This window comes from Pseudophryne corroboree, chromosome 10 (assembly GCF_028390025.1).
Source record: "Pseudophryne corroboree isolate aPseCor3 chromosome 10, aPseCor3.hap2, whole genome shotgun sequence".
NCBI lineage: Eukaryota > Metazoa > Chordata > Amphibia > Anura > Myobatrachidae > Pseudophryne > Pseudophryne corroboree.
In genome coordinates this window covers 145616582-145639113 of record NC_086453.1, presented here as the reverse complement: position 1 = coordinate 145639113, position 22532 = coordinate 145616582, and the positions used below count along the sequence as shown (strand labels likewise).

At 47.3% G+C, this 22532-nt stretch overlaps 2 protein-coding genes across 10 annotated transcripts in view; one reads left to right on the top strand and one right to left on the bottom strand.

Moving 5' to 3' along the window:
- LENG1 (leukocyte receptor cluster member 1) overlaps positions 1 to 22532 on the top strand; it is a 123463-nt gene that overhangs the window by 97666 nt on the left and 3265 nt on the right. The gene's annotated exons all lie outside the window — the stretch shown is intronic.
- CNOT3 (CCR4-NOT transcription complex subunit 3) overlaps positions 16436 to 22532 on the bottom strand; it is a 179882-nt gene continuing 173785 nt past the window's right edge. For all 9 annotated transcript variants that reach the window (XM_063942857.1, XM_063942854.1, XM_063942863.1 and 6 more), the window contains exons 18-19: positions 19012 to 19137; positions 16436 to 17263 (exon numbers count right to left, since the gene is read on the bottom strand). In XM_063942857.1, coding sequence (XP_063798927.1) covers positions 17165 to 17263; positions 19012 to 19137 — 225 coding nt within the window. In that variant the 3' untranslated portion in view covers positions 16436 to 17164. The remainder of the gene's footprint in view (positions 17264 to 19011; positions 19138 to 22532) is intronic.

Below are 22532 nucleotides of genomic sequence, written 5' to 3'. Positions count from 1 at the left end.
CGTTCCTTTCAGCCTCAAAGAAAAGCAAAAGGTCAGGCATACCCAAGACAATCTCGTGCTCCCAAAACCACTAAGCCCAAGGCAAAGCAGTCCTGGGCGGCCCGTCAGCCTGCTTCTAAACAAGACAAGCCTGCCGCATGACGGGGCGGGCCTCCCCCAGGGGGACAGACTTCTGTAGTTCACCCAGGTCTGGTTAATGGTTCAAGAAGCTGTTTCTCACGGGTACGCAGTCTCCTTCAAGAGACATCCCCCTTGCCAGTTTTGCACCACGGTTATCCCTTCAGATCTGTTAAGCAACGCCTTTTCTTTTTGAGGAGGCTTAGAGCTGTTTGTTTAAGCACAAGCACTTTAGTTAGGTTCTATCATAGTATTGTAGAGAGTGTTTTAACGTACGGGATGATAGTGTGGTTTGGAAATTGCACTGTAGCGGAACGAATAGCTTTCGAGAGGGTGGTTAAAACTGCCAGTATCACAGGGGTGCCTCTGCCAAGTATGAAGGACTTGTATACTAGAAATGTATTAAGGAAAGCTAGGAGTATATTCACTGATGAGAGTCATCCAAATTGTTTGATCTTCAAAAGCTTGCCATCTTTAAAACGGTTCAGGAGTATCCGCGCTCATACAAACCGCATGTCAAACAGCTTTTTTCCAACTGCTGTCCGGCTATTAAATGATCATTAGGTTGTGTGCAAATGTTTTCCAAAATGTGGCATAATGTTACTGTTATCTTATAGCATTGTGAGGCTCTGATTGTATTTTCATTGACATTTCGTTGTTGATTTTGTTAATGACAAATAAAGTATATTATTATTATTATTATTATTAAAGGCGCAATCTTTGCAAAAGGTTGTGAGTTCTCTCCTGAATATAGGAGGGGTAGTGCCGGTTTCTCTGGCCCAGAGAGGCAGAGGTTACTACTCGACCCAGTTTCTAGTTCCGAAACCCAATGGGTCTTATCGGCCTATACTTAACCTCAAATCACTGAGCAAGTTTGTGAGAGTGTCCAAGTTCCGTATGGAAACACTGCGCTCGATTATACTGGCTATGGAACCCGGAGACTATATGGTATCCCTGGATATATAGGATGCGTACCTGCATATACCTAATGCCATGTCGCATCAGCAGTATCTGCGGTTTGCTATTGGTAACCTCCACTATCAGTTCCAGGCTCTGCCATTTGGACTGGCTACGGCTCCTCATATCTTCAGCAAGGTCATGGCTGTAATGACGGCCCATCTCTGTCACCAGGGAATAGGGATCCTGCTGTATCTGGACGATTTGCTGATTCTGACAAACTCCCACAATGTCCTCCTCCGTTATCTACAACTGACGGTAAGCTTCCTACAAGCCCACGGGTGGCTCTTCAATTGGAAGAAATCCTCGCTGGTCCCAGCTCAGAGCATGGTGAACCTGGGGGCACTTCTGGACGCACACACAGTCAAAGACTGTTTCTGTCTCAGAAAAAGTCCTGAGACTTCAAGACAGGATAAGATGCTTTCTTTGTCATCCCAGAGTGTCGATACACTCAGTGATGCAAGTACTTGGTCTCATGGTGTCGGCATTCGACATGGTAGAGTACGCTCAATTTCATTCTCGCCCTCTGCAGATGTTAATCCTTTCCAAGTGGGATGGCCTACCTCATCGGATCAAATCTCACATCACTTTGACTCCGGAGATTCGTCTGTCTCTGACTTGGTGGCTACAGGACCAGCAATTGAGCCGTCCCTGGGTCCAGCTGACAATGGATGGCAGTCTGAGGGGATGGGGTGCGGTGTTGGAGCAACACTTTTCAGGGTCGCTGGATCAAGGAGGAGTCACTCCTCCCAATAAACATTCTGGAGTTGCGGGCGGTGTTCAATGCATCGACTCTTGCCCTGCCTCTGGTACAGAACAGGCCGCTTCAAGTACGGCCAGACAATGCCACTATGGTGGCATACTTAAACCATCAAGGCAGCACTTGAAGCCGCACGGCTATGATGGAAGGGTTAAAAATCCATCGATATTGGCAGTGTTCACTCCGGGCATCCTAAACTGGGAAGCGGACTTCCTCAGTCGCCAGGACGTGCACGCCGAGAATGGAGTCTTCATCCGAAAGTCTTTCACACTCCTAGTGGAAAAGTGGAGCCTACCAGACGTAGACTTGATGGCGTCTCGACACAATCACAAGGTTCCGGTCTTTGGTTCAAGGACCAGGGATCCTCAAATAGCGTTCGTTGATGCACTGGCAATTTCATGTAACTTTCGGCTGCCCTACATATTCCCTCCAGGGTCACTCCTGCGGAAGTTCAAACAAGGAGGAGGATTTCTACTTCTAGTCGCTCCAGCGTGGCCCAGAGGGCATTGGTTCTCAGACCTGCAGGGTCTATCGACAGTGCGTCCTCTTCTACTTCCTCAGCACCCAGAGCTCCTCGTACATGGCCCTTGTCTTTATCCAGCCCTGGCAGTCTGACTTTGAGGGCATGGCTCTTGAGGCATCACTCCTGAGAGCCAAAGGCTTCTGAGGCGGTCATCCAAACTATGTTAAAAGCCCGCAAACCGGCATCTGCTCAGATTTATTACAGGGTCTGGAATTCTTACTACACCTGGTGTGCTGATAAGAATAATAATGCATACAGATTCAGAACTACCAGAATTCTGTTTTTTCTGCAGAGTCCTGGACTTAGGCCTTCGTCTGGCCTCCCTCAAGGTTCACATATCCGCCTTGTCTGTATGGTTTCAGAGAAAAATTGCGTCTATACCCGACTCAGGGTGTCTTACGGATTTAGCCTCCCTATGTCCCTCCTGTGGCTCCGTGGGATCTGTCTGTTGTCCTGAATGCCCTGCAAGAATCTCCATTTGAACTACTTGATATGGTGGACCTTAAATGGCTCACAGCAAAGGTCTTGTTTTCACTAGCTATTGCCTCTGCAAGAAGGATGTTGGACTTAGGCGCACTGTCCTGTCATCCACCCTTTCTAATATTTCATTGTGACCGGGCAGTTCTTAGAATTCGCCCAGGGTATTTACCTAAAGTGGTATCATCTTTTCACATTAACCAAGAGATTGTGGTTCTAACCTTTATCTCTTCTGATTCGTCCTCCAAAGAGGAGGTCTTTGGATGTGGTACGGGCTCTCCCTATGTATGTGGAGAGGACTGCCTCTATCTGGAGGTCAGATTCCCTTTTTGTTTTGTTTGGTTTCCAGAAACGTGGCTGCCCTGCGAATAAGCAAACCGTGGCCAGATGGATTAGAATGGTGATTGCACAAGCTTATGCGCAGGCTGGTCTCCCAGCTCTTGCTGCTATTAATGCCCATTCTACTCGGTCTGTTAGACCTTCTTGGGCGGCCCGTCATGGCGCATCCGCATAACAATTGTGCAAGGCAGCTACATGGTTCTCTATGAACACGTTTATTAGGTTCTATGCCTTTGATACTTCCACCTCCCATGATGCTTCCTTTGGACGCTGGGTTCTCATACCTGCTAGGGCAAGTCCCCTCCCTTGAGGAACTGCTTTATGACATCCCAGAGGAAACCAATGTAACCTGCTGCAGAAAAGTAGCGTTATGGCAGACTTACCATTGTTAACACTCTTTCTGCGAGGTACACTGGATTCCACAGGGCGCCCACCCTGACGCACCTAGCTTCTATGGGTTTGTATGGCATTAGCCGCTGGTCCCTTCTGCTGTCGTTAGAATGTGGTTCTATGTGACTAACATCTGCCGTCTCTTTTACCTACTCCTGCATTGGACTGGTTAACAAAACTGAGCTCACAGTGCCTGGAGGCGGGATTATAGAGGAGGCCCCAATGCATCCTGGGACAGCCTAAAGCTTTAGCCTGTTGGTGGCTCTGGATCAAGATCCACTCTACACCCCGATGTTTACCTGTGGAACCCAATGTACCTCGCTGAAAGACTTAACAGTGGTAAGTCTACCATAACTCTCCTTTTATAACACTAGTTAACTGCACGTAAACAGGAGAAAAACAATAGATGTAACAAGATGCCAGTATGTATCGAATCTGTACAGCTGAGGTTTTCCTCATTTCAGTGCCTCCCACACACTTACCTTTACCCCACTGGAAGACTATTGTAAAATGCAATAAGTTGTTTCTAAGCTTCTTAAAGATCCAGAAACCTAAACTGTTCTTTAGGTTTAATATTTTAAACCTTACCTGATACAGTTTCTTTTTTTGTAACACACATTGGTAAAATGTTCATTGCAGTCAATGGTTTTCAGCTGTTGAGCCAGGACAGTGACCCCAAATATCTTACACTGGCTGTGCAGAGTGCACTGGGAAGACAGCAGAGGAGCACGAGCAAGCAGGAACACATCCTGAGGAGATCAGAGGTCAGAGTAGCAGCAGAGGGGTGAGCTGGGTGCACTATGTGAAAACATCTCCTTCATAAAACGAAGGATGTGCTCTGACACTTATTCTTATGCAGTGTATTTTCAGATGAAAATCACTGCTGTAATCATTCCCTGATGGCATGGCTCAGTGGAGACATCACACTTCAATACAAGTATATCTTTCTCTTACGTCCTAGAGGATGCTGGGGACTCCGTAAGGACCATGGGGTATAGACGGGCTCCGCAGGAGATAGGGCACCTAAAAAGAACTTTGACTATGGGTGTGCACTGGCTCCTCCCTCTATGCCCCTCCTCCAGACCTCAGTTAGATCTAGTGCCCAGAGGAGAATGGGTGCACTGCAGAGAGCTCTCCAAAGTTTTCAGTTGAAGAAGAATTTTGTTAGGTTTTTTATTTTCAGGAAGAGAGAGAAGCAGAGCTGGCTTGTCAAGTTGGGCACTGCTTCTAAGGCTACTGGACACCATTAGCTCCAGAGGGAGTCGGAACACAGGTCTCACCTGGGGTTCGTCCCGGAGCCGCGCCGCCGTCCTTCTCACAGATGCCGAAGATAGAAGCCGGATGAGAAGGCAGAATACATCTTAGGCGGCAGAAGACATCAGATCTTCATGAGGTAAGGCGCGCAGCGGTAAGCTGCCGCCATTGCTCCCAGTCACACACACACAGAGCAGCACTGAAGGGTGCAGGGTGCAGAGGGGGGGGGGGGGGGGGGGGGGCGCCCTGGGCAGCAATAAACCTCACATTTGGGCAAATGCAGATTGATTAGGCTGCGGAGGCAGTGAATCTATGATCCCCCGCCATTTTTATTGAAAAATCACTGGGACCGAAGCCCGCCGTCGGGTGGGCGGGGCTTGATCCTCAGCACTAACCAGCGCCATTTTCTCCACAGAAGCTGCATGAAGAAAACGCTGGCTCCCTGGTCTCTCCCCTGCTGAACTTTACAGGCTGGAAAAAAGAGGAGGGGGGCACATTAGCGACGCAGTGAGTGGGAATTGGCATATTGTATATAGAAAAGAGCTATCTGGTCATATTTTTTCCAGTGTTTTTAAGCGCTGGTATACTCTTTCTCTGTCTCTCCTTAGGGCCTGGTTGGGGTTTTGTCCCCTTATAGGTTAATCCCTGTGTGTGGGGTGTCGGTACGTGTGTGTCGACATGTCTGAGGCGGAAGGCTTCTCCAAGGAGGAGGTGGAGCAAATGAGTGGTGTGTCCCCGTCGGTTATACCGACTCCAGATTGGATGGACATGTGGCATATGTTGAATGCAAGTGTGGCATCTTTACATAAAAGGCTTGATAAGGCTGACTTAGGGGGGACATCAGGGGGTCAATCCTCGGATTGGACCGACTCACAGGGCCGTCGGGGTCTCAAAAGCGTCCCTTAACACAAGACACTACTAGCGACACGGATTCTGATTCCAGTGTCGACTACGACGAAGTAAAATTGCACCCTAAGGTGACTAAAACTATTCAGTGTATGATTGTGGCAATAAGGAACGTGTTGCATATTGAGGATGAACCCTCGGTCCCCGACACAAGGGTACACGTTTAAGGAAAAGAAACAGATTATTAACTTTCCCACATCTCATGAATTGAATGATTTCTTTGGAAAAGCTTGGGAGACTCCGGATAAGAGACCGCAGATCCCCAAAAGAATTTATATGGCATACCCCTTCCCTAAGCAGGACAGGGAGATTTGGGAATCACCCCCCACTGTGGACAAGGTCCTGACGCGCTTGTCCAAGAAAGTGGTGCTAACGTCTCCTGACACAGCAGCCCTTAAGGACCCTGCAGATCGCAGGCAAGAAACTACCTTAAAGTGTATTCTCATACGGGTGCTGTGCTAAGACCGACAATTGCATCGGCATGGGTGTGTAGCGCAATTGCAGCTTGGACAGATGAGCTGACAGATCAATTTGATGATAAGGATACTATATTGTTAACGCTAGCCCATATTAAAGACGCAGTCTTATTTATGAGGGATGCTCAAAGGGACATTGGATTGCTAGCTTCTAGGGCCAATGCCATGTCTATCTCAGCGAGAAGATCCTTAGGGACTCGCCAATGGACAGGTGATGCGGATTCCAAAAAACATATGGAAGTACTACCCTATAAGGGTGATGTATTGTTTGGGGATGGGCTGACGGACCTGGTTTCCACAGCTACAGCAGGTAAATCAAATTTTTTACCATATAATCCCCAACACCAAAAGAAAGTAACACCCTATCAGATGCAGTCCTTTCGGTCGCACAAGTCCAAAAGAGGTCGGGGATCCTCTTTGCTCGCCAGAGGTAAGGGCAGAGGCAAGAGAGCACCTGCTTCAGCAGGTGCCCAGGAACAAAAGTCCTCCCCGGCTGCTCCAAAACCCACAGCATGACGCTGGGGCTCCCCTGAGGGAGTCCGCACCGGTGGGGGCACATCTTCGACTTTTCAGTCAGGCCTGGGTCAGTACGGACCTGAATCCCTGGGTGTTGGAAATAGTTTCCCAGGGTTACAAATTGGAATTCGAGGAGGTGCCCCCGCGCCGATTTTTCAAATCGGCCCTACCAGCTTCCACATCGGAAAGGGATATAGTGTTAGCTGCAATTCAAACGCTGTGTATACAGCAAGTGATAATCAAGGTTCCCCTGCACCAGCAGGGAAGAGGTTACTACTCAACCCTATTTGTGTTCCCGAAACCGGACGGTTCGGTCAGACCTATTTTTGAATCTGAAATCCCTAAACCTGTACATAAAAAGATTCAAAATCAAAATGGAATCTCTCAGAGCGATAATAGCCAACATGGAGGAGGGGGGAGTTTATGGTGTCTCTGGACATAAAGGATGCGTACCTTCATTTCCCCATATATGCCCCCCATCAGGAATATCTGAGATTCGCTGTACAGGATTGTCATTACCAATTTCAGACGTTGCCGTTTGGACTCTCCACGGCCCGAGTATTTTCACCAAGATAATGGCGGAAATGATGGTGGTCCTGCGCAAGCATGGAGTCACAATTATCCCATACTTGGACGATCTCCTGATAAAAGCGAGATCAAGGGAGAAATTGCTGAGCAGTGTGGCGCTCTCTCAGAGTGCTCCAGCAACACGGTTGGGTTCTAAATCTACCGAAGTCACAGTTGATTCCGACAACTCGACTACCGTTCCTAGGTATGATACTGGATACGGAACAAATGAAGGTCTTCCTCCCAATAGAGAAAGCCCAAGACATCCAGAACATGGTCAGAGACCTGCTAAAACCGAAAAGGGTGTCAGTTCACCAATGCACTCGAGTTCTGGGGAAAATGGTGGCGGCCTACGAGGCCATTCCCTTTGGAAGGTTCCATGCAAGGACTTTTCAATGGGACCTTCTGGACAAATGGTCCAGGTCCCATCTGCACTTATATCGGAAAATAACTCTGTCCCCAGGGACCAGAGTGTCCCTCCTGTGGTGGTTGCAAAGTGCTCACCTCCTGGAAGGTCGCAGGTTCAGAATTCAGGATTGGATCCTGGTTACCACGGACGCGAGCCTCCGAGGATGGGGAGCGGTCACACAGGGAAAAAAATTTCAGGGTCTTTGATGTGTAGACAGGACTCCTGGTCTGACCAATGTGTTGGAACTCAGGGCCATTTACAACGGCCTTCGACAAGCGGAGAGTTTTCTTCGAAACCTACCGGTTCTGATTCAATCAGACAATGTCACAGCAGTGGCTCATGTGAACCGCCAAGGCGGGACAAGAAGCAGAGTTGTGATGGCGGAAGCCACCAGGATCCTTCGCTGGGCGGAAAATCATGTAAGCGCTCTGTCGGCTGTCTTCATTCCGGGAGTGGACAACCGGGAAGCAGACTTCCTCAGCAGACACGATCTCCATCCAGGAGTGTGGGGACTTCATCAAGAAGTCTTTGCAGACGTAACACGTCTTTGGGGAACTACTCAAATAGACATGATGGCGTCACGCCTCAACAAAAAACTTCGGAGGTATTGCGCCAGGGCTCGGGACCCTCAGGCAGTAGCAGTAGACGGTCTACGTGTTCCCTCCTCTTCCTCTCATCACGAAAGTGTTGAGGATCATAAGACGAAGAAGAATACAGACGATACTCGTTGTCCCAGACTGGCCTCGGTACTCGGATCTACAAGAGATGCTCACAGGAGATCCCTGGCCTCTTCCTCTGAGGGAAGACCTGTTGCAACAGGGGCCCTGTGTATTTCAAGACTTACCGCGGTTACGTTTGACGGCATGGCGGTTGAACGCCGAATCCTAGCAAAAAAGGGGATTCCGGAAGAGGTCATCCCTACTTTAATAAAGGCTAGGAAGGAGGTGACGGTAAAACATTATCACCGTATCTGGCGAAAGTATGTGTCTTGGTGGGAGACCAAGAATGCACCTACGAAGATTTTCATCTGGGTCATCTTCTCCACTTCCTACAGACAGGAGTGGATATGGGCCTGAAATTAGGCTCTGTTAAGGTACAGATTTCGGCCCTCTCGATTTTCTTTCAGAAGGAATTGGCTTCTCTTCCAGAAGTCCAGACGTTTGTAAAGGGAGTGCTGCACATCCAGCCCCCTTTTGTGCCCCCAGTGGTACCATGGGACCTGAACGTGGTGTTGCAGTTCCTAAAATCACACTGGTTTGAACAGCTTAACAAGGTTGAGTTGAAATTTCTTACCTGGAAGCTGGTCATGTTGTTGGCCTTAGCATCAGAATTGTCAGAATTGGCGGCTTTGTCACACAAGAGCCCCTACTTAATTTTTCATGTGGATCGAGCTGAATTGAGGACACGTCCGCAATTTTTGCCTAAAGTGGTTTCTTCGTTCCATATGAATCAACCTATTGTGGTGCCTGTGGCTACAAGTGACCTGGAGGATTCCAGATCCCTGGACGTAGTCAGGGCCTTAAAAATGTATGTAGCCAGGACGGCTAGAATTAGGAAAACAGAGGCTCCGTTTGTCCTGTATGCAGCCAATAAGATTGGCGCTCCTGCTTCGAAGCAGACTATTGCTCGCTGGATCTGTAATACGATTCAGCAGGCTCACTCTGCAGCTGGATTGCCAGTACCAAATTCGGTTAAGGCCCATTCCACTAGGAAGGTGGGCTCATCTTGGGCGGCTGCCGAGCGGCGACTTGGTCGGGGTCAAACACTTTTGCTAAATTCTACAAGTTTGATACCCTGGCTGATGAGGACCTAGCGTTTGCTCAGTCGGTGCTGCAGAATCATACGCACTCTCCCGCCCGATTGGATGCTTTGGTATAAACCCCATGGTCCTTACGGAGTCCCCAGCATCCTCTAGGACGTAAGAGAAAAATAAGAATTTACTCACCGGTAATTCTATTTCTCGTAGTCCGTAGTGGATGCTGGGAACTCCGTAAGGACCATGGGGAATAGCGGGCTCCGAAGGAGGCTGGGCACTCTAGAAAGATTTATGACTACCTGGTGTGCACTGGCTCCTCCCACTATGACCCTCCTCCAAGCCTCAGTTAGGACACTGTGCCCGGACGAGCTGACATAATAAGGAAGGATTTTGAATCCCGGGTAAGACTCATACCAGCCACACCAATCACACCGTACAACTCGTGATACTATATCCAGTTTGACAGTATGAAAACAACTGAGCCTCTCAACAGATGGCTCAACAATAACCCTTTAGTTAGCAATAACTATCTACAAGTATTGCAGACAATCCGCACTTGGGATGGGCGCCCAGCATCCACTACGGACTACGAGAAATAGAATTACCGGTGAGTAAATTCTTATTTTCTCTGACGTCCTAGTGGATGCTGGGAACTCCGTAAGGACCATGGGGATTATACCAAAGCTCCCAAACGGGCGGGAGAGTGCGGATGACTCTGTAGCACCGTATGAGAGAACTCCAGGTCCTCCTCAGCCAGGGTATCAAATTTGTAGAATTTTGCAAACGTGTTTGCCCCTGACCAAGTAGCTGCTCGGCAAAGTTGTAAAGCCGAGACCCCTCGGGCAGCCGCCCAAGATGAGCCCACCTTCCTTGTGGAATGGGCATTTACAGATTTTGGCTGTGGCAGGCCTGCCACAGAATGTGCAAGCTGAATTGTACTACAAATCCAGCGAGCAATAGTCTGCTTAGAAGCAGGAGCACCCAGCTTGTTGGGTGCATACAGGATAAACAGCGAGTCAGATTTTCTGACTCCAGCCGTCCTGGAAACATATATTTTCAGGGCCCTGACAACGTCTAGCAACTTGGAGTCCTCCAAATCCCTAGTAGCCGCAGGCACCACAATAGGCTGGTTCAGGTGAAACGCTGACACCACCTTAGGGAGAAACTGGGGACGAGTCCTCAATTCTGCCCTATCCATATGGAAAATCAGATGAGGGCTTTTACATGATAAAGCTGCCAATTCTGACACTCGCCTGGCTGAAGCCAAGGCCAATAACATGACCACTTTCCACGTGAGATATTTTAGATCCACGGTTTTTAGTGGCTCAAACCAATGTGATTTTAAGAAACTCAACACCACGTTGAGATCCCAAGGTGCCACAGGAGGCACAAACGGGGGCTGAATATGCAGCACTCCTTTCACAAATGTCTGAACTTCAGGTACTGAAGCTAGTTCTTTTTGAAAGAAAATCGACAGAGCCGAGATCTGTACTTTAATGGAGCCTAGTTTTAGGCCCATATTCACTCCTGCTTGCAGGAAATGCAGAAATCGACCTAGTTGAAATTCCTCTGTTGGGGCCTTTTTGGCCTCGCACCATGCAACATATTTCCGCCATATGCTGTGATAATGCTTTGCCGTAACATCTTTCCTGGCTTTATTCCGGAAGAAGTCATTCCTACGCTTATTACCCTTTTCCTTCAGGATCCGGCGTTCAACCGCCATGCCGTCAAACGCAGCCGCGGTAAGTCTTGGAACAGACAGGGCCCCTGCTGTAGCAGGTCCTGTCTGAGCGGCAGAGGCCACGGGTCCTCTGAGATCATCTCTTGAAGTTCCGGGTACCACGCTCGTCTTGGCCAATCCGGAACCACGAGAATTGTGTTTACTCCTCGCTTTCTTATTATTCTCAATACCTTTGGTATGAGAGGCAGAGGAGGGAACACATAAACCGACTGGTACACCCACGGTGTCACTAGAGCGTCCACAGCTATCGCCTGAAGGTCCCTTGACCTGGCGCAATATCTTTTTAACTTTTTGTTGAGGCGGGACGCCATCATGTCCACCTGTGGTTTTTCCCAACGGTTTACCAGCATCTGGAAGACTTCTGGATGAAGTCCCCACTCTCCCGGGTGGAGGTCGTGTCTGCTGAGGAAGTCTGCTTCCCAGTTGTCCACTCCCGGAATGAACACTGCTGACAGTGCTAGTACATGATTCTCCGCCCATCGGAGAATTCTTGTGGCTTCTGCCATTGCCATCCTGCTTCTTGTGCCTCCCTGTCGATTTACATGGGCGACTGCCGTGATGTTGTCTGACTGGATCAGCACCGGCTGGTGTAGGAGCAGGGATTTTGCTTGACTTAGGGCATTGTAAATGGCCCTTAGTTCCAGAATATTTATGTGAAGGGAAGTCTCCTGACTCGACCATAGTCCTTGGAAGTTTCTTCCCCGTGTGACTGCCCCCCAGCCTCGAAGGCTGGCATCCGTGGTCACCAGGACCCAGTCCTGTATGCCGAACCTGCGGCCCTCCCGAAGGGAATTGCTTCGTAAGAAGCTACCATCTTTCCCAGGACCCGCGTGCAGTGATGCACCGATACCTGTTTTGGTTTCAGGAGGTCTCTGACTAGAGATGACAACTCCCTGGCTTTCTCCTCCGGGAGAAACACTTTTTTCTGGACTGTATCCAGGATCATACCCAGGAACAGTAGCCGTGTCGTCGGAACCAGCTGTGACTTTTGGATATTCAGAATCCAGCCGTGCTGGTGCAGCACTTCCTGAGATAGTGCTACTCCCACCAACAACTGTTCCTTGGATCTCGCCTTTATTAGGAGATCGTCCAAGTACGGGATAATTAAAACTCCCTTTTTTCGAAGGAGTATCATCATTTCCGCCATAACCTTGGTAAATACCCTCGGTGCCGTGGACAGTCCAAACGGCAGCGTCTGGAATTGGTAATGGCAATCCTGTACCACAAATCTGAGGTACTCCTGGTGAGGATGGTAAATTGGGACATGCAGGTAAGCATCCTTGATGTCCAGGGATACCATGTAATCCCCCTCGTCCAGGCTTGCAATAACTGCCCTGAGCGATTCCATCTTGAACTTGAATTTTTTTATGTATGCGTTCAAGGATTTCAAATTTTAAAATGGGTCTCACCGAACCGTCCGGTTTCGGCACCACAAATAGTGTGGAATAGTAACCCCGGCCTTGTTGAAGTAGGGGTACCTTGATTATCACCTGCTGGGAATACAGCTTGTGAATTGCCGCTAGCACCGCCTCCCTGTCTGAGGGAGCAATCGGCAAGGCAGATTTTAGGAACCGGTGGGGTGGAGACGCCTCGAATTCCAGTTTGTACCCCTGAGATACTATTTGAAGGATCCAGGGATCCACCTGTGAGCGAGCCCACTGATCGCTGAAATTCTTGAGGCGGCCCCCCACCGTACCTGGCTCCGCCTGTGGAGCCCCACCGTCATGCGGCGGACTTGGAAGAAGCGGGGGAGGACTTTTGCTCCTGGGAACCTGCTGTTTGTTGCAGCCTTTTTCCCCTACCTCTGCCTCTGGACAGAAAAGACCCGCCTTTTCCACGCTTGTTTTTCTGGGTCCGAAAGGACTGAACCTGATAAAACGGCGCCTTCTTAGGCTGTGAGGGGACATGGGGTAAAAATGCTGACTTCCCAGACGTTGCTGTGGAAACTAGGTCCGAGAGACCATCCCCAAATAATTCCTCACCCTTATAAGGCAAAACTTCCATGTGCCTTTTAGAATCTGCATCTCCTGTCCACTGGCGAGTCCATAAGCCTCTCCTAGCAGAAATGGACAATGCACTTACTTTAGATGCCAGCCGGCAGATTTCCCTCTGTGCATCTCTCATATATAAGACTGAGTCTTTGATATGGTCTATGGTTAGCAGGATCGTGTCTCTGTCTAGTGTGTCAATATTTTCTGACAGTTTATCTGACCACGCGGCGGCAGCACTGCACATCCATGCTGACGCAATAGCTGGTCTAAGTATAATGCCTGAGTGTGTATATACAGACTTCAGGATCGCCTCCTGCTTTCTATCAGCAGGTTACTTGAGGGCGGCCGTATCCGGAGACGGTAGTGCCACCTTTTTAGACAAACGTGTGAGCGCTTTATCCACCCTAGGAGGTGTTTCCCAACGTGACCTATCCTCTGGCGGGAAAGGGAACGCCATTAGTACCTTCTTAGGAATTACCAATTTTTTTTATCAGGGAAAGCCCACGCTTCTTCACACACTTCATTTAATTCATCTGATGGGGGAAAAACTACAGGTAGTTTTTTCTCCCCAAACATAATACCCTTTTTAGTGGTACCTGTAGTTATATCAGAAATGTGTAACACCTCTTTCATTGCCTCAATCATGCAGTGAATGGCCTTAGTGGGCATCAGGTTAGACTCATCGTCGTCGACACTGGTGTCAGTATCAGTGTCGACATCTGGGTCTGCGGTCTGAGGTAGCGGGCGTTTCAGAGCCCCTGATGACCTTTGAGACACCTGGACAGGCACGAGCTGAGAAGTCGGCTGTCCCACATTTGGCATGTCGTCAAATTTCTTATGTAAGGAGTCTATACGTGCACTCATTTCTATCCATAAGCTCATCCACTCCGGTGTCTGCCCCGCAGGGGGTGACATCCCTTCTAAAGGCATCTGCTCCGTCTCCACATCATTATCCTCATCAAACATGTCGACACACCGCACACACACACAGGGAATGCTCCAACAGAGGACAGGACCCACAAAAGCCCTTTGGGGGGACAGAGTGAGAGTATGCCAGCACACACCAGAGCGCTATATAATGCAGGGACTAACTGAGTTATGTCCCCTATAGCTGCTTTTTCTATATAAATGTATACTGCGCCTAAATTTAGTGCCCCCCCTCTCTTTTTTACCCTTTTCTGTAGTGTAGACTGCAGGGGAGAGCCAGGGAGATTCCTTCCAGCGGAGCTGAGGGAAAAATGGCGCCAGTGTGCTGCAGGAGATAGCTCCGCCCCTTTTCCGCGGACTATTCTCCCGCTTTTTCCTATATTCTGGCAGGGGTATTTTCCACATATATAGCCTCTGGGGCTATATATTGTGGTATTTTTGCCAGCCAAGGTGTTATTATTGCTTCTCAGGGCGCCCCCCCCCCAGCACCCTGCACCCTCAGTGACCGGAGTGTGAAGTGTGTGTGAGGAGCAATGGCGCACAGCTGCAGTGCTGTGCGCTACCTTGGTGAAGACTGATGTCTTCTGCCGCCAATTTTCCGGACCTCTTCTTGCTTCTGGCTCTGTAAGGGGGACGGCGGCGCGGCTCCGGGACCGAACACCAAGGCTGGGCCTGCGGTCGATCCCTCTGGAGCTAATGGTGTCCAGTAGCCTAAGAAGCCCAAGCTGGCTGCAAGCAGGCAGGTTCGCTTCTTCTCCCCTTAGTCCCTCGCTGCAGTGAGCCTGTTGCCAGCAGGTCTCACTGAAAATAAAAAACCTAATTTCTATACTTTCTTTCTAAAGGCTCAGGAGAGCCCCTAGTGTGCATCCAACCTCGGCCGGGCACAAAATCTAACTGAGGCTTGGAGGAGGGTCATAGTGGGAGGAGCCAGTGCACACCAGGTAGTCATAAATCTTTCTAGAGTGCCCAGCCTCCTTCGGAGCCCGCTATTCCCCATGGTCCTTACGGAGTTCCCAGCATCCACTAGGACGTCAGAGAAATAAGATTTTAAACCTACCGGTAAATCTATTTCTCCTAGTCCGTAGAGGATGCTGGGCGCCCGTCCCAGTGCGGAAACTCTGCAAGACTTGTATATAGTTGTTGCTTACATAAGGGTTATGTTACAGTTGACATCGGTCTTGGACCGTTACTGTCGTTTGTTCATACTGTTAACTTGTTACATATGTTCCAGGTTACATGGTATGATTGGTGTGGGCTGGTATGAATCTTGCCCTTGGATTGCTAAATCCTGCCTTGTATTGTCCATCTCCTCTGGGCACAGTTCTCTAACTGAGGTCTGGAGGAGGGGCATAGAGGGAGGAGCCAGTGCACACCCATAGTCAAAGTTCTTTTTAGGTGCCCTATCTCCTGCGGAGCCCGTCTTTACCCCATGGTCCTTACGGAGTCCCCAGCATCCTCTACGGACTAGGAGAAATAGATTTACCGGTAGGTTTAAAATCTAATTTTCTCCAAGTAATGTAGTTTGTATATAGTAAGAGGCATAAAGTCCCCATACAACAGTACATAAAGAGGATACTAGTCATAGCAATGCTCCATTATAATTTAAGAGTATTCTGCCTGTGGTATCATGATTTTACATGGTCCCAGAACACATCGCCTGCTTCAGAACATGGTACCGGGGGGGTGGATTAGTGGCTGATCCATACATAACATGAATGTGTGGCAGCTGAGAGGCAGACAGAGAATCCTGCCTACCCACTCCTTGTATTTTACATACATGGGAGCATCATCCTCTGCCTACTTCCAAGCTATTCATCATGTGGCTGCAGCACACTGGCCATCCACCAATCAGAGTGGATAAGGGGGCAGGTAAATGTTAAGGTGAATATATTTTGTTCATCCGATATAAATGTACATCTATACCAGTTTGTATTACAGTGGTGTTGCTGTATAGAGTTTTGCTAAGCAATGAGTTTAATTATTTCAAAATAGATGCCAGATCAACTTACAGCACACTCTGCAGAAGCCAGCACAGTAGAGACTGCTTTGTTATTTCAGCTCTACCTACTTATAATACAGTAACAATAGACGCATTCATGTAATTGCTAATCAGCTTTTACACATATAAACCCTAAGAGACTACAGTAGGCAACCATAAGCAGGGGGGGGGGGGGGGAAGATAATCGCAGCCAATCAGCATTGTGCAGTTTGAGAAAGGACACATAATGGGGCTACCGTTTGTACAGTACGTACCATATTTTTCGCTTTAACCTGTAATCATCTGCTGGAAAGAATATGAGCCACATTAATATTCTTGCATGAGAAGACATCATATAAAACTATTTATTCATAAATATTTTCCAAAATGAAAATAGGTTACGAAAAATATTTTAAACCAGCTTTCCATACCATTAATTCCATCGGTACAGATACGTGTATCGAGGATAGGAGAGGGAGAGGGTAAGTGGCAGGGGGGAAAAAAAATAAAAATAAAAACACTTTAAACCTTGATGCACTTGTTATCAAAACAAACAAAAAAAAATAAGATCCAGTATCTGCCAAAAAGGACAAAATAAAAAAAAATATTTTTTTTAAAGAGAAAAACAAAAACAAATGGCAGCCAGTAGAAATCCCTCTAGGAAGGAGGGACGAAAACTTCCCGCCTGCAGAAATATCCAGGAGGGGGAAGAACAAATTTTCCTTCCTCTTGCAGACTTTTATGCACTTTGTTCATTTTTTTTTTTCGTTTAAATTTGAACCAAATACATTAAAAATTGACTGTCGACATTTTCACCCCTTGTAGCCTTCTGAAAAATGAAGAGGGTCTTTGTGAGATGTCAGGTGTATATCACGTTCTCATCTGCTCTCCACCATCACGCACAATCTTAATCCATTTTTAATAGAATTTTGTAACTGCATGCATTAAAGTGTTTGTCCAAATTTCCCCTCCTCCCAACTCTTCTTGGGAATGAGACTGAAGAGACTTCTGCCCCTCCCCTCTTTTCCCCCCGGTTGCGGCTTGCCCACGTGACACTGGAAGGCAGAGTGTGTTGAGAGGTCATTGTAAATCACGATCCTCCAGATAACGGTATTCAAATGTGAATCCTTCTTTCTTCCTCTGGCCCCATTTCTCATAGTCAAAGTAAATATATGTCCCCTGCAGAAGGAAGAATGGAGGGTTTTAGTTTCACAAATCGTATAAAGCATAATATGCAAAAGTGGTGTACCTGAACGCTATACACCAATTACTGTAGAGCCTGGACATATTTCTCATATGCATTAAATGTAGACTGATGAAGCGGGCCTGGTTTCTTAAACTGCGAACTTAGCAATGCTAAATCATAAACCCCCACATGCAAAATAACCTGGCATTTCAGAAGTTGGCATCATAATGAAATACATTTGAATATACTTTTGTGGCATTATAAAGAGGAATCCTCTAGTAATATGTACGTATACCTGGAAAATCTAAAGAGATCTTTTAACCCAGTTTCCCAAATTCTGCCATTTCAGTCCAGGTTTTAAGGATAGCCATAACATAGGTGACTTAATTAGTACCTTAGTCAATTTGATTTAACCACCTGGACTCAAGCATGGGCGGTAATGGCAGAGTTTGGGAAACTGCCACAGTCTTAAGCATATACTGTAGTTCTAGGTCATTTACAGCTTGGGAGATGAAATCAGCATAATGTTAGCTTTGCAGTTGCACAGCACTGGGGTCATGGGTTTAATTCCAACCAGAGCCCAATTAGGGAGTTTGTATGGGTTTCTTCTGAGTGCTCTGGTTTCTACCCACAGTTCAAACACACAATGGTAAGTTAATTAACATCTGACAAAAATGTACCCCATTGTGTGTTTGTGGTAGGGAATTTAGAACAATGGAACAAGAACGGATGACTTTATCATCAGGTGATAAAAGGTGTATGCAGCGCCATACAAGTGGTAGACATTAAAAACAAATACAGTAAACCACAAATATAATGCACAACTGTGAATGATTCTCTTTAGAACACTACGGCGCTATATAAATTATATCTTTGTTTTGGGATCTCCAATAGGCGCTGTACTGATGTAACACCAGACTGTACGAGTACATATGCTGCCTGAGACTTGTCGGTTTTCTTTCTGCTGCTCCCTGATCAAGGACCGTTTACTAACTGGTTATAGGAAACATCTTTGAGAAGCTGAGGCAATGACAGTGCATGCTCACCACATATCGGCAGCTAAGTGAGAAAGGTCCACCAACTGGACCACTAGCCTAAAATTATTAAAAGAGCAACCAAGAACCTGTCACAAAGCACAAACTTTACACAATACATACTGTAGTGCATGCTGTAGTTTGACAGGTCGACGCAGAATAAAATGTTCACAGCACTCTGCCTGTCAAACAGGTGTTACAAAAGAACACTTTGGGGGATATTCAATTTTCAGACAAAAAAAAAAAAAAAAAGTGTGGGGGGGGGGGGGGGGGGGGTTATATCACATTTGGATATTCAGTTATACCCCATGTTTTTCGCAATAACACATAGGATCCAGGATACGTTCCCCAGACCTACAAGTTTTTGCGAAAGAAACAGGGCCAATAGGATTGGTTATCGCAGATTTTTCACTGCCTGCCTCCAGGTGAAGAGAAGTCCCTGATTAGTGATGCCGGCGGGCACACTTCGGGGACAACTGAATATCCCCCAGAGTTGCACAAAGTACCATGTACTAGGAAATTATTAAACCTGGTGACAAATTCTAAAATAACTATCCTATAAATTGTAACACCGCCGTAGGATGACGGCAGGGGTAGGAGAAGACAACCCTATAGACGGTTAGGGGGTTTTAAGAGGTTTACAATATGAAGGTCAATTCATCATTGTCTGTGGGAACCACTCAATTGCAGTGTTGAAAGACACAAACCTGTTCGAACTCATCTGTTATTGTCTTGGGCTCTTCATGTCTCTGAAACCACATCATGTATTTGGTGTGAAACCTCCAAGACTGTTTCTTCAGAGCTTTAGCTGCTAAATACTGTGCTTTAGTGCCCTAAATGACAAAGACCATATAGATACAGTTATTTCAAGAGGGCTACAGGGATTGTACAGTACATGTCAGGAAGCACAGGCACTTATTCCACACATACTGCTAGGAGGGATTGTACAGTACATGTCAGGAAGCACAAGCACTTATTCCACATACACTGCTAGGAGGGATTGTACAGTACATGTCAGGAAGCACAGGCACTTATTCCACATACACTGCTAGGAGGGATTGTACAGTACATGTCAGGAAGCACAGGTACTTATTCCACATACACTGCTAGGAGGGAATGTACAGTACATGTCAGGAAGCACAGGTACGTATTCCATACACACTGCTAGGAGGGATTGTACAGTACATGTCAGGAAGCACAGGTACTTATTCCACACATACTGCTAGGAGGGATTGTACAGTACATGTCAGGAAGCACAGGTACTTATTCCACACACACTGCTAGGAGGGATTGTACAGTACATGTCAGGAAGCACAGGTACTTATTCCACACATACTGCTAGTGGGATTGTACAGTACATGTCAGGAAGCACAGGCACTTATTCCACACATACTGCTAGTGGGATTGTACAGTACATGTCAGGAAGCACAGGCACTTATTCCACACATACTGCTAGTGGGATTGTACAGTACATGTCAGGAAGCACAAGCACTTATTCCACACATACTGCTAGGAGGGATTGTACAGTACATGTCAGGAAGCACAGGCACTTATTCCATACACACTGCTAGGAGGGATTGTACAGTACATGTCAGGAAGCACAGACACTTATTCCACATACACTGCTAGGAGGGATTGTACAGTACATGTCAGGAAGCACAGGTACTTATTCCACACATACTGCTAGTGGGATTGTACAGTACATGTCAGGAAGCACAGGCACTTATTCCACACATACTGCTAGTGGGATTGTACAGTACATGTCAGGAAGCACAGGCACTTATTCCACACATACTGCTAGTGGGATTGTACAGTACATGTCAGGAAGCACAAACACTTATTCCACACATACTGCTAGTGGGATTGTACAGTACATGTCAGGAAGCACAAACACTTATTCCACACATACTGCTAGTGGGATTGTACAGTACATGTCAGGAAGCACAAACACTTATTCCACACATACTGCTAGTGGGATTGTACAGTACATGTCAGGAAGCACAAACACTTATTCCACACATACTGCTAGTGGGATTGTACAGTACATGTCAGGAAGCATAGGCACTTATTCCACACATACTGCTAGTGGGATTGTACAGTACATGTCAGGAAGCACAAGCACTTATTCCACACATACTGCTAGTGGGATTGTACAGTACATGTCAGGAAGCACAGGCACTTATTCCACACATACTGCTAGAGGGATTGTGGAAATGTAGAAGCAAAATTGGTTTAAATAAAAAAGGTAAGGGAAAAAACAAACAGCCTTAGTGGATATCACTGAGCCTCTAGAGCAGTCGATGCTCCTTGGCATGCATAGTACAGATGGCTATTACTCTAGTTTATAGTAGTGATTATTTTTACACAAAAATCAAATGCAAATCAGTTGAGGTGTGTTAAAGGGAAGCGGTCACCATACTGCTAGTCGGGATCCCGGACGTCACAATGGCGACGCCAGAATCCCGACTAGCAGTGAAATACAGACACCGGAATCCCAGTGCCACAGGATTTTCTCCCACTATAGGTGTCCTTGGCTCGCCCCTGCTGCCGGCATACCGGTGGCTGGGATCCCGCCCACCGGCTTTACCTACTGAAGCTCTTCCTACATCATTAGAAGGGTGTTCTGAAGGGCCCTACACACTGGCCGACCCGCCGCCGAGCTGCCCGACGAGCGACCCGGCAGCGGGGGGGCAGTGACGGGGGGAGTGAAGTTTCTTCACTCCCCCCGTCACCCGGCTGCATTGAAGTGCAGGCAAATATGGACGAGATTGTCCATATTGGCCTGCATGTACAGCCGACGGGGGACCAGCGATGAACGAGCGCGGGGACGCGCATCGTTCATCGCTGGAGCCTCCACACACAAAGATATGAACGAGTTCTCTTTCAAAAAATCGGCCAGTGTGTAGGGCCTATAAGAATGCGGTCACCTCAGTTTCTGTAACATTACTGCCTCATCCCTGGGTATGAACCCACCAATCCACAAAGTGCATTCCCGCACAGATTTGCTTAGCCATCATCTAATGCTGCTTGCTAAGCTTCGCTCCTAACATGCTGTCCTGCTCCAGAGTGCGACAAACCAGTGAACAGATTTAAACATTAGCACCACTCCTATTATTTCATATATATTATTCACCTTCCTAATATGCAGTCTTTGCTATATGTTCATGTCACATTGTGTCTTTACTTGCAATAAGTACTCAAATTATGATGGATCTGGTGCAGAGACCATCCAGAAACCACTTTAGTCCTGTGGATAGGCATCTCAGACCCTCAGCAAGATAGCGATGCTTCTTAGGCTTTTCCATTTACCTGGGACACCACCAAGAGGCTGTTGTAATGCTCCCCAAGCCATCACTATTTCACCATGTAGTGGATGTGAACAATAATCACACCAGCCATGTAAATACACAGCTAATTGAGGAAAGCTAGCACATAATTAAAGCAGAGTAGTTTTTATTACAGCAGTTCTTCTAGGTCCCATATGCTCAGGAGAGAGGAAATCTAGTAAGACTGCACGTGGTGAACACAGATGTAGTAGCTACGTCAGCATCAGGCCACAGATTGCTCCAGGTCATGCGATCATAGAGCAGTGCCTTTGCTACCGAATAGCAGTCACTGTATCTACGTATAGAGAATGCTTTTCTATGCTACCCTAACCAAAGTGCTTCTTAAGAAGAAAATAAAATTCCTCATACAGATGTGTCCGCATACACCTATCCTGAAACTGCACCAAATAGCCCCAACTAAGGGCCTAATTCAGACATATCGCAGCAGCAAATTTGTTTGCTAATGGGCAAAACCATGTGCACTGCAGATATAACATGTGCAGAAAAAGTAAAATTTGGGTGGGTTATATTGTTTCTGTGCAGGGTAAATACTGGCTGCTTTATTTTTACACTGCAATTTAGATTTCAGTTTGAACACACCCCACCCAACTCTAACTCTCTCTGCACATGTTATATCTGCCCCCTCTGCAGGGCACATGGTTTTGCCCATTAGCTAACAAATTTGCTGCTGCGATTAGGTCTGGATTAGGCCCCAAGTTGCTTGTTCGTCCTGCCACACACTTGCACAAAATATGGGTCTTATTCGCACCAGTAATGTGACAAACCTACAATGCACAAGTGCCCTGGATACTTACACTGGCATTGTAGCTGCCATGCTCCACTCATCGTGGCGCTCCATCCAAAAATATGCTGGTAGGTTAATTGGCTCCAAACAAAATTAA